The sequence below is a fragment of the Parus major genome, chromosome 26 (genome assembly GCF_001522545.3).
Source record: "Parus major isolate Abel chromosome 26, Parus_major1.1, whole genome shotgun sequence".
In the NCBI taxonomy this organism is placed as follows: Eukaryota; Metazoa; Chordata; class Aves; order Passeriformes; family Paridae; genus Parus; species Parus major.
Window position 1 is genome coordinate 174548 of NC_031795.1, and position 11649 is coordinate 186196.

Sequence of the window (11649 nt, forward strand, 5' to 3'; positions counted from 1 at the left end):
ATTATCTGGGATTATCTATCATCTTGAATTATCTGGGGTTATCTATCAATTCATTCTGAATTACCTGGGATTATCTATCAATTCAGGATGAATTATCTGGGGTTATCTATCAAGGTGAATTATCTGTGATTATCTATCAATTAATCTTGAATTATCTGTGATTATCTATCAATTCAAGATGAATTCTCTGCCCCTAGGATCAATTATCTCACCTTTTGGAAACCTAGCTGTCGAAATTCAACTTCTCCAAGAGAAGATACTTTAATGAAGAAAAGAACTTTGTGTTTCAAACATTGAGTAAAGTCACATCACCAAAAGAATATGTATTAGGCAAGTGAAGAATGTGCTTTAGATAGACGGGTTCGTGTAAATTTACTGTGTAAAAGATTTAACCTTTTACCCCTCAGTGTGCTTGATTTGTGGAAACCTCCTCTTTGTACCTGGTGCAGAATAAATAATGTTTCCTTTCTAAGGTGACTGCATTTAGAGAGCTCCTAAAGTCAGTGTTATAAATGAAATTAGACAATTAGGTTTATTGAGTTAACAGCAATTAAATTAAAAATAAATACAATTTAGTGAATTGAATAGCAATTTGGTATGAAAAATACAATGTAGTAAAAGAATACCGTTTAGTCAATTGAATAGCAATTTGGTATAAATGAATACAATTTAGTAAAACAAATACAATTTATGTATGTAATTTGCCAGTAACTAAGTACAATTAAAACATAAGCAAAACTGAGCAGGGTACGGAGAGGGCTTCTCACCCCACCTCACACACCAAACAAAGCAATTCAAACTAAATTTATATACTACATGCTTATACATATTCGATAATGTTTCCTGTAAGTTTCCTCCCACTTTCAGTTCTTAAATTCTTAAGAATTAAATCACTATACTTCATGGTTCATGCTTCACTTGTTCCTTCAGCCTTCAGTCATCTTCTGGTGGTCTTTGGATGAAAGCCTACACTCATCCTCGTTGTCCTCTGGATAACCTCACGGGTTGCTCGTGTGTACTAAGCATTGTGTGATGTAAGCAAGCATTATGTTCCAATAATTAGCCTTGCACTTCGCAGTTAAAACCATAATTTCAAACCCTATGCTTCAAGTCGTTCCAGCTTTGTCCATATCAAGGTTGATTCTGTCTTGAGACATTCCTTATCTTAAAACTACATCCTGTATCCTATTTTTAACGTGTAACATCTGCAAAGGGCTCCATCTGCCTTGTAACACTAATTCCATTTATTGCTTTATAATAACAACTTTTCAAATAGTTACAATTTAGTTAGCACGAATCATCTCCATTTCTCCCATCAGCAACAAGAGGGGACAGACCCTGTCATCCATTTGTGCTGTCCCTGTGTCCCCGCAGCACCGCCTGCCTGCCCACAGGTCCCACCTGTGGCCACTGAAGGCTTTCCTGAATGGCCACAGCGAAGATCAGTGGCCGAGGTCACCCCTGGCCCAGTGGGGTGGCTCATCTTTCCCTGCCCAAAGGTTTCATTTCCTTGGCTGACGAGAGCCGGAGACTCCCGGCCGCCAGAGGCACAATGGTGGATCCTGTTCCCCATCAATCATTCATGGCCTCGCGGCTGGAAGGGATTTCTTGGGGGCTGCTGGTGTGGGAAGGGAGGAGGGATTTTCCAACCTTGGTGATGTTATATAGGTGTTGGCAGTGCCAGGGAAGGTTAGAGGCACCTGGGTTGCCCACTATCCCCACAGGGTGAGTGATGAAGGGGCTGAAGGGAACACAGGATTTAGAGAGGACCTGGGTTTGGAAGGGACATGGGTTTGTAGGGGACACAGGGTTTGGTGGGGACACAAAGTCTGTAGGGCACATGGGTTTGTAGGGGACACAGGGTCTGGAGGGGACGCAGGATTTGGAGGAGCCACAGGGTTTGGATGGGACACAGGACAGGAGACATGGGACGTGTGAAGGGAGGGGACGTGATTGGGAGGGGACATGGATTTGGAGAGAACACAGGTTTGGGGCTTTTTGGGGTGTGATGGGAGATGGTGGAGGTAGAAAATGATGTGGGAATTTTGGGATCTCCCCACCTTCTGCTGGAGCCATGGGGTCCAGGACAAATCAGGGCTGGCTGTGGCCAGGGCTCTGCTCTCCCCTCCACAGGGACAAACACTGCCGTGTTCCCCCTCCTGGTGTCTCCATGGGTGTCTTGAGCTGCATGAAGTACCTGATGTTCATCTTCAACGTGCTGGTGTTTGTGAGTCCACCTGGGCCCTGCAGGGTGCAGGGGTGGAGGGGAACCTTGCCTGGGGAGCGACATCTCCAGCTGGCTCCGGGTGGGTGACACCGGTCCCAGGGAGGGAACCAAGGGTTGAAGCATCCCACATCCACATGGGGTGACATTTACATCTGGCTCAGGGTGGGTGACACCCATTCCCAGGGAGGGGACCGAGCCTTGGACATCCCTTGAGCCCATTATCATCTCCTGACCTCCTCCTGCAGGCTGGGGGGACATGTCTGACAGGCATGGGAGTGTGGGTGGCCACGGACCCGGCCGGTTTCCAGGACATCGTGGCTGCCAGGGCCGTGCTGAGCGCAGGTGCCTGGCTGCTGCTGGCTGTGGGCATTGCCCTGTCCCTGCTGGGCTTCCTGGGCTGCTGCGGGGCCCTGCGCCGGAGCCGCCCGCTCCTGCTGCTGGTGAGGGAGGGAAGATGGGTGGGAAGGGGCTGCAGGATGTGGGCAGGGGGCACTGGGGGCAGGAGTCACAGGCTGGAGGGTAGTGGGGGATGCAGGTATTCCTGGAAGAGCCAGGAGCTGCTGTTCCTCATCCTCAATATGTCCTGCCATCCACTCCCCACCTTGTGAGTCTCAGCTTAGAGCCCAGAGGATTTTTAAAGCCAGCAAGTAGAGTCAATTCCCTCTGAAGACACTGGCTTGTCCCACATGGCATTTCCAAGATGACCCCACTGCTGGTGAGGGACAGAAATGCCTACTTGAGCACCAAGACCCCTGTTTCTTCAGCATCCCCAGTCCCTTGCAGGCAGTGCTTGTTTTTAACCCCTGCCTTGCAGCCACTGTGGTCAGAGATGTGGCACATGTCCCCAGGAGCTGTACACATGTCCCTGGTCTCAGGGACACAGAGCACAGGCAGGACTGGTGCAGAGGAGGGCAGGGATAATGTGAGCAGGCTGCTTGTGGGATCAGGCTGGTCTCTGACTCCTTCACCTGCTGCCTTCCAGTTCTTCATCCTTGTCAGCCTCGTCTTCCTCGCACAGCTTGTTGGGGCCATTCTCTTCCTGGTGCACTGGAAACAGGTACTCACACCATCCCCAGCATCAGCAGCCTCCCTCTGTCACACCATGGCCATGGCTCAGAGCCCACCAGGCGACCGGGGCTGGCCTAGGGACACCCTTCCCCTCACTTCTGTCACCAGCACAACACACACCTCAAAGCAGGTGGGGGGATCCAGTGGGTGCCCAGCTCCCCTCAGCAGGAGCTGCTGCTGAGCAGGGTGGGAGAGGAACATTCCCAGCCCTGGCATCAATTCCACAGGTGCAGCCCGAGCACTTCCTGTCCGAGCTACAGAAGAACTACGGTGGGGATGAGAGTGCTGAGGTCTTCTCCACAGCCTGGAACACCCTCATGGTCACTGTGAGCAGCTGGGAGGCTCCTGGGGGCCACACAGGATCCACCAAGGGTGACCACGGTGATGGTGTTTCCCTTCTGTTCCAGTTCTCGTGTTGTGGTGTTTTAGGACCCAAAGACTTTGGGAACGGCTCCCGCTTCCAGGAGCTGCACCCAGGGATGCCATGGCCACAGGCGTGCTGTGCCCGGGATGGGTTTCTGCTGGCAGGAGAGCTCCTGGGCTGGGAGCAGTGCCAGGACAGGAGCCCTGGCTACATCCATGAGCAGGTATGGCACAACCCTGCTGTGTCTGTGTCCCTGTCCCAGCCTCAGCCCTTCCCAGGCTCATGGAGCAGAGCATAAGGGACAGAAGCCGGAGACATTGCCTGGCTGTGCTTCCACAGTCCAGTGGCTCCCAAAGTCCTCAGCTTGTCCTGCCCCACAGGAGACCCCCCCACATCCCCCTGCACTCTGGTCCCCCTCTGGGCTCCCTGTGGCCATGGGGAACACGAGAGCCTCTCCATCCTCTCTCTGCCCCAGGGCTGCTTCTTCACCTTCGGCAGGACGCTGCAGAGGTACATCTCCCTCCCTGGGACCTGCAGCTTAGCCGTGCTGGGCATTGAGGTAATGAGCGGGGCAGGGCCAGGGCAGGCAGAGCACTCTTGGTGGCATGGGGGCTGCTCAGTGGGCAAGGGCAAAGGGGCTCAGGTCTGTCTCAGGGTACAGAGCCTGCTCTCCACTGCAGATGGAGCAGGTGAAGGAACAAGGGAGGGTTTGTTTTACTCCCCCTGGGTCTCCTCACCCTGGGTGTCCCTGTGCAGCACCAGGAGAGCTGGCCCAGACCCCTTGAGGGGCACAGCAGTGGCCCCAGGCCAGGGATCCTCCAGCCCCTCTCTGCTTCCATCCTCAGGCCCAGCCTGGCCCTGCCATGGGGTTGACCCTCTCTCACCTCCATCTTTCCAGATCTTTGCCATGTTCTTCGCTTTCTGCCTTTACTACAACTTTGACTGAGTTGGACAAGGACACGCCTGGGCTTTGGGAGCAGCTGAGGACACGGCCCTTCCTCACCCAGCAGAGATCAGCTCATCACTGAACTTCATTGCTTGCAGGCATTGGAAACCTCGTTGAGTCCTGTCTCTGCTCCAGAGATGGGCCTGACTTGCTTTCCTGGGAGCAGGGACAGGATATGGGTTAAATTCCCCGTAGGCAACCTGCAGAGCAAGAGGCCAAGCTTGCTCCTACTGTGATCTGCTGCCAGCCCTTCCCTTTGTGGAAGCACCAAGAATTGTCCTCCTTAGACCAATCCTCTTGCACTCTTCACCCTGCACACCCCATTGCTGACATCCCACTCTTCCACATCCACCCTCCCAGATCTCTGGGAATCCTTTGGGCTCTTCCTCACCTGCTGTGAGCTGGTTCTTGTCACTGGCCACCTCCTGGAGTCATAACAGAGCCACGACACAATCCAGGTTATCCTACATGGTCTGACTGGAACCTGCTCTGGAGAGCAGATTTGTAAGGCTTGAGTTTAATGACAGCCCTTGAAGTCACATGGAAAACCAAGAGTTTCCTGGGAAAGGATTCCCACCAGCTGTTTCTGACCTGTCTGCTGCTCAGCTCCTGCTCTCAGTTGGTTGTGAAAATAGAAACTGAACTACTTGGTGCTGTTCCCATGTCTCTGAAGTTGGAAACTGGAAGCTGAAGCAGTGGTCATAGTTTTCCTTGTGTTGTGGTTTGGCACTGGCCAAATGCCAGGCACGAAAGTTGTTGCTTACCCTGTTGGGCAGAGGACAGGGGGAAAAAACAAAGGGCTCATGAGTTAACAACTGGGAGAAAAAAACTACTAAAGGCAAAACAGGTTCAAATTTAAAGGTATAAAGTGATTTTATTATTAACAGAGTCAGAGGAGAATAATGAGAAGTAAACACCTTTTTCTTCCCTGGTCCCTCCCTCTTTCCCACAGGGAGACAGGGTGTGGGGTTTTGGTCAGTTCATCCCTTGAGATCCCCTTTGCTCAGGGAGCAGAGTCTTCTCTGATATGCTGGGAGGTCCCTCCCATGGGCAGTTTTCCCAAAATTGCTGTGGTGTGGGTCACTCACCCATGGGAATGTAATCTTTTCAGGACAGGCTGCTCTAGTTTGGGAGCAAGGACCCTCTCTCTCTATTTGGGTCTCCCACTGGGTTACAGCTTTCCCTGGCATCCTCCCATTCCAGCATGAGCCCTTTTCTCCTGGGCTGTGAATTTCTGCATCCCCTGTAGACTTCACACATTACTGGGGGACAGTTTGTTTCACCTTGGTCTTCACCATGGCTTGCAGAGGAGTCTCCGATGCTTGGAGCACCTCCTCCCACACTGGCCTTGGTGCTGCCATGCTGTTTCCTCTCACATGTTCCCACCTCTCCCTCCTCTTCTCTGACTGGAAGAAAACCTGCTGCCTGTAGGTCCTCTTGCAAGATCCTGCAGGGCTGAGAAGCTGCAGGATCCACGTTCCCCGTTTCCATTGCTGCTATCCCAGCACCTTTAACACCTCTCCTCGTGTGGGGCACAGGAAGGGGAAGCCACCAGCCTGCCCTCCTGCCCACAGCCACTGCACCATTTTCTCCTCACACAGATCATCACAGAGGTGTTCCCAACCTCTCTACCTGGGCCAGCAGCCTGTCCATCCTCAGAGCCATCAGAGATTGGCTTTGTCAGAGATGGTGGAAGCTTCTAGCAGCTTGTCACAGAAGGTGCTCCTGTGGCCCTTTCCTGCTACCAAAAACCAGGCTGTGCCACATCAACACACCTTTTCTTTCAAATATTCCAAAACATCCAGTCAACAAAACGGAAAAATAGATATAAATTGAAGCTTTATATTTTATTAATATAATGGAACTTTTTGCAAAGAGTAACACTCCAAGGAAACAGAAACCCAAAGCTGGTGCAGCTCTTTAAAGGCAGACCAAAGGGGATCTTGTACCTGTGTGAGGGGAAGGGGACAGAGAGAGCCCAAAGAGAACAAAACCCCCTCAGGAATCTGGGCGGGATTTCTTCTCCTTCCTACTGATGTCAACCCCTTTTCTCTTCTGCATGGTCAATTCATTGCTGGTGCTTGTTTCACTTTGGATGATTTTCTCTTCCAAAGGCTTGGAAGCCTGTGATGACCCAAGAAATAAAAGAGCTGTGAATAATTAAATTTTACAGCATTGGAAAGCCCTGTGCTCCACCAAGGTCAGAGCCAACTGTAGCGTGGCTCTTACAAAGCGAGCCTTTGTTATTCTGTTCCTGCTGCTGGGATTTTTAGGAAGGAGGATGACAGGAGAGCAAGATAATGACTGAGCAGAGCAGTAGAACACGCACAGATCAGCTGGGTCACTCTAGGGCTCTGTGTGTTACTGCAGAGATGGCTTCACTCTGTGCCCTCCTGACAACCACAATTAACTTGGAAATGCCTTCAGAGCTGGAGCAGTGAGCATGGCTCACAGGGAAGAGATCCCCATCCAGAAAGGGTGCTACCCAAAACAGGTGCAGGGAGGGAAGGCACCTAGGGAAGGGAGAAGGCCTAAAGGTAACTGACAAAGGTTTTGATCTGCTTAAGTGTGATTTTGTTTTTATGAGACTCACTGGTGAGGTTACAGAGAGGAAAGGAGGCAGGAAGAGAGGAAGGATGATGGGAGAAAGGCTGAACTCCACCGGGAACAGGGAGACCAGTCAGGGAATGGATGAGCAGGTGGAGAACAGGTGCAGGTAGGCATCAGGCACAGAAGGACAGGGAACAGAGCTGAGGGAGAACAGGGCTGCAGGATCCCTGGAAGGGTTTATCCATCTCTCCCTCCTTCTTGAGCAGCATGGCAGTTATTAGTGAATAAGCACATTGAATTGGAAGGAGAGAATGTACTGAGTTTAAAAAAAAATTAATGAAATTAAATACAGATCCAAAGCAGAGAGCAGAAGGGGAGGAAGGAAAGAACAAAGCAACTGTGAAGGAGGAACAGAAAAGGACTGTAGACCCGGAGGGAGCAGAGCATGGTCCTTACCCTTGACTGCCCTGCGTATTTCTTGGTCCATTCCCTGGCATTGAGCAGGAAGAGCTGCCTGTTGTATTTGTACTCTGAGGACTAAATGGGAAGAGCAAGACAAAGACAGATTTGATTGGATACTGTCACTGAGAAGCTGGGACCAAGGCTGGCTTTAGGAGTCCTAAGCCACACTAAAACTGCAATGAGCATAAAAGTGTAAAATTCACTTAGTTTGCTTGAAGAACTTGTGCTGCCATTTGCACTGAAGATAATGGCTTGAAGACAAGACCTTGACCATCTCTTCTGGCTTCAGAGAAGCCCAGGGATGCCCTAGCTGACCCAGGTCAGGCCACACTCCTAGTGTGTCAACCCAGAGTGAAGCAGATTATTTTATAATTATTATTATTATTATGTCAAAGCAGAGTGAATCCAGATAAATGCAGTCCACCACTCCCTCCCCACCTGTGCCCATGGCCAGGAGAGAGGAAGAGGAGCTCACGTACAATATCAGCCATGAGAGGGTCATCAGGGTTGGGCTCTGCCATCAGCAGCTGGATGGAGGTCAGCAGGGTGGAAATGTTCAGGGAAGGCCTCCACGCACCCTGCAAGGAAACAGGACAGGAGCAGCAGCTCAGAGAGAGAAACCAGCACACAGCAACCCAGAGACACCTCAGAACCCACAGCACTTCAACCCAGCCTGCCCACATCTGCCCTGGGACTTCCAGCACCTAATGCCCCATGGAAAACACCAGACCCTCTCTCAATTCCATGGTTCTATGGGCTGTATCCTGCACACCTCTGCTGTGTTGGGGGTACTCATTTTCAGACCTAATGCCTTTTGACTCCAATCTTTAAAGCCTTGGAAACTTATATGGAACAAAGAACATCATGTCCTGGCTCTAAACAAAGGAGATGCCACTCAAAACTTCACTCCCTGCTCCCTGTAAATAAGTCAGGAGCAAACAGACATTCAATCAGGCTTTTACAAGAAGCAAATAAGGAGTTCATTATCCTGCCCAGGCTCACTTACCCACACCCAAGCACTGTCTTACCTTCGGGGGTAACTTAAGAACATCCAGGCAAATCCTTCCAGCAGAGTCAATGTTAGGATGGTAGATGGGGGTCAGGAAGCGAATCTTTGGTGGCTCAAATGGGTACCTGAAGGTATAAGCATTAAGAAACAAATTATTATTGTACCTACAGGACCAGCTGTTTTGCCTCCCAAGCAATTCCATCATTTCCTCCTCCCAGCCTACATGACACCATTCCCCACAAATCTTCGGAGGCAGTGCTCTGCCTTTGCTGCTGCCAGTTGTGTCTGACTAACACTTCTCTGGGTAGCTTTCCACAAGAGAACAACATAAACTTTGTACTGATGGAAAAGCTCCTTCCAGAAAGCTTTGAGAAAGCATGACAAGGCAAAAGTCTTACCATTACACTTTTCGATTTTTCATCACACATCTTTAGTGTTCAATGTGAAGTAAGTGTAAGTGTATCAGCTACTAGAAAAATTACATTCCTTAAAAAGAGGGTCTCGATTCCTTGTTGAGAGGATAAAGGAAAGACTCACATGTTAGCATTTACAGCAAATACCTTACATCAGTTTACTCATTTAGAGCAGGACTACACCAGAGAACCAGCCTGGTTTGGGGTGGAAAGGACATTAAAGTGTATTTTGCTCCATCCCCTGCCATGGCAGGGACACCTTCCACTATCCCAGATACTCCAAGCCCTGCCCAACCTGGCCTTGGGCACTTCCAGGGATGGGGCAGCCACAGCTTCTGTGGGCACCTGTGCCAGGGCATCTCCACCCTCACAGGGGGAAATTCCTTCTTAATTAATCTAGCTAGAGTCTATTGCCCACTTACCTTTCAGGAACTATGATTTCCAGGTTGAATATTCCTTTCTCATAAGGTGTGTCCACACCTCCTAGAATTTCTTTAGGAGTAAGATAAAAATACAAAGATTACATTCAAAATCAGGATTACAGAATGGTTTGGGTTGGAAGGGACCTTCAAGATCATCTTGTCCAGCAGTCCCCACATACCTCCCACAGTTACAGAGCTGCTCAGGTGACAGAATCATAGAATGTTAAGGGTTGGGAGGGACATTAAAGACCATCCAGTTCCAGGATGCTCCAAGCCTCATCTAACCTGGACACTTGCAGGGATGAGACTGCCATAGCTTCTCTGGGCAACCTGTGCCAGGGCCTCACTACCCTGACAGAGGAGAATGCAAGACCAGTTCTGTGAGGGGCCCCGCCCAGAGAGGCAAAGATTTCGTTTCAGATAAGAATCATTAAAGTGAGAGGCATCATTAAAGAGAGTTTCCCCACCCTAGACCCTCATGGGGTGGCAGTCCAGGGTGCCTGGATTGGTTCTGTGCCCCTGGGGTTTCTCCCTTGCTATGTTCCTATCAGACCCAGACCTTAAACTCCACCCTGGTTCTGTCCCATAAAACCCACCATCCTGCCTCTGTTTGGGGCTCTCCATCTCTGGATCTGAGTTTGTTCCTGTATTGAATAAATGGTTTCCTGAGCAGAAGCTCATCTCATTGGAGCACCATGCCAGTCACCAGTAACTGTAGCCTCCCTGGACATGATCCTGCACCGGGGAACTCAATACAGTTCCACCCCTCAACAATCAAAACTAAGGGCAGACCAGCCAAGGCACAGGCCAAGCTATGTTTAAAGGAAACTAAGATCCAACGCTTCCACATAGAGCTTCTTCCACAAGCCCAAAGCATGCACAGACCCAGCAGCAAACTGCAGCCCAGCCTTTGGGAGCCCCCAAGGTACGTACGTGCCTGCAGGTCATTGACCTGCCCGTTCTGCCAGCAGGTGATACCCGGAGGTGGCTCCGTAGCCAGGAGCGAGAGCTCCCTTGTCAGCCGTGATGCTCTCTGCATGGTGCTCTGAGACCAAGTTCTACTCCTGATAAACCTGGATTTTCAAAAATAGCACTTTAAATTGAGAACTCTTTTTGGCTAAAGACCTGGGTTTTGAACTGTTATCCTGATGTGGTATGAGTCACAGAGATGCTAAGCCAGTTCCTGGAGCTGCTTTTGCACCCAGCTGGAAGAGGAGCATGAGACCCTTTACAATCCATCCCATCCCCTCAGTCCCCAGCTGATTCTAATAAATGCTGGGGTTTAACAAACCCTGATGAACTGGGAAGACCATGAGCAGGCTCTAAACCCCTTATGGGACTGTAACACCTGCCCTGGGACCACTGTGTCCCTTCATGGTTAAGGTACCCCCTGCCCTGCTGGGGCCACCCATCAGTGCCCCTTTCTAGCCAAATCTCTCAACCCATCTCTCCCTTCCTGTGCAGGGGGAAAGCTGAAAGCTGCTCCAGGGATGGGCCACTCCCTGCCACAGGAATACTCCTGATACTCCTAAAACAAGGGTCTGCTCTTCCTCCCCAGTCCTGGTGGACAGGGACATGGGGACAACTCCCAGTCACGCCGAGAGGAACCTGGCTCGGTAACCCAGCACAGCCCTAACCCCCACCCTGAGGGGGGGACACCTCCCTAGGCCGAACTGCCCCTCCAGGGATTCTCCTTTCCCTCAGGCACCATTAACAGCACACAGACTGCCGGCCCGAGCACCCCTCAGTTCTACTACACCCCTACCCTGACTATCCCCCCTGAAGAAGCGTTTCACTCTCCTTCATCAGCCAAATTAATTACCCCTCAGCCTAATTACGCCCGCACAAGAACTGCGCCCCGTTTCCCACTCCCCAAGGATGGGAAAGGCCACCCACAGCCTCACTCCTCCAAGAGCCCTCACACAAATCTTTCGTAACAACCTCCACCCTCTCTGCTAATTACCTTCTCTAACTAATTAACGCTCCCGCCACAATGACCAGGCCCCGCCCAGACCCGTGAGGCGGCGCGCGGCGGGGGCTGGACTTCCGCTATCACGTGGCAACGGGCGGATGCCTGGCAGGAAGCCCCGCCCCTTGGCCCGCAGCTCGGGCGCTGATTGGGCTGCCCTGGCGCTCGGCCCCGCCCCCTCATTTGAATAGAAGCACTGCTATTGGTAAGCGCTGCGGG

General features: G+C 51.1%; 2 protein-coding genes across 2 annotated transcripts; one reads left to right on the top strand and one right to left on the bottom strand.

The window, feature by feature from the left end:
* The first annotated feature begins 2073 nt into the window (after positions 1 to 2073).
* Positions 2074 to 4605, top strand: LOC107214829 (tetraspanin-18-like). Its single transcript, XM_033519837.1, has 7 exons — positions 2074 to 2227; positions 2473 to 2667; positions 3210 to 3425; positions 3523 to 3667; positions 3725 to 3882; positions 4135 to 4218; positions 4558 to 4605. The coding sequence occupies exons 1-7, from the start codon at positions 2075 to 2077 to the stop codon at positions 4603 to 4605; spliced, it is 999 nt and encodes a 332-aa protein (XP_033375728.1). The 5' UTR covers position 2074.
* Positions 4606 to 6433: 1828 nt separating this feature from the next.
* UBE2T (ubiquitin conjugating enzyme E2 T) lies at positions 6434 to 11519 on the bottom strand. The gene is made up of 7 exons (XM_015650386.3): positions 11425 to 11519; positions 10395 to 10534; positions 9462 to 9531; positions 8646 to 8751; positions 8097 to 8195; positions 7612 to 7692; positions 6434 to 6729 (listed from the first exon to the last, which is right to left on the bottom strand). The coding sequence occupies exons 2-7, from the start codon at positions 10498 to 10500 to the stop codon at positions 6604 to 6606; spliced, it is 588 nt and encodes a 195-aa protein (XP_015505872.1). The 5' UTR covers positions 10501 to 10534; positions 11425 to 11519; the 3' UTR covers positions 6434 to 6603.
* Positions 11520 to 11649: the final 130 nt, after the last annotated feature.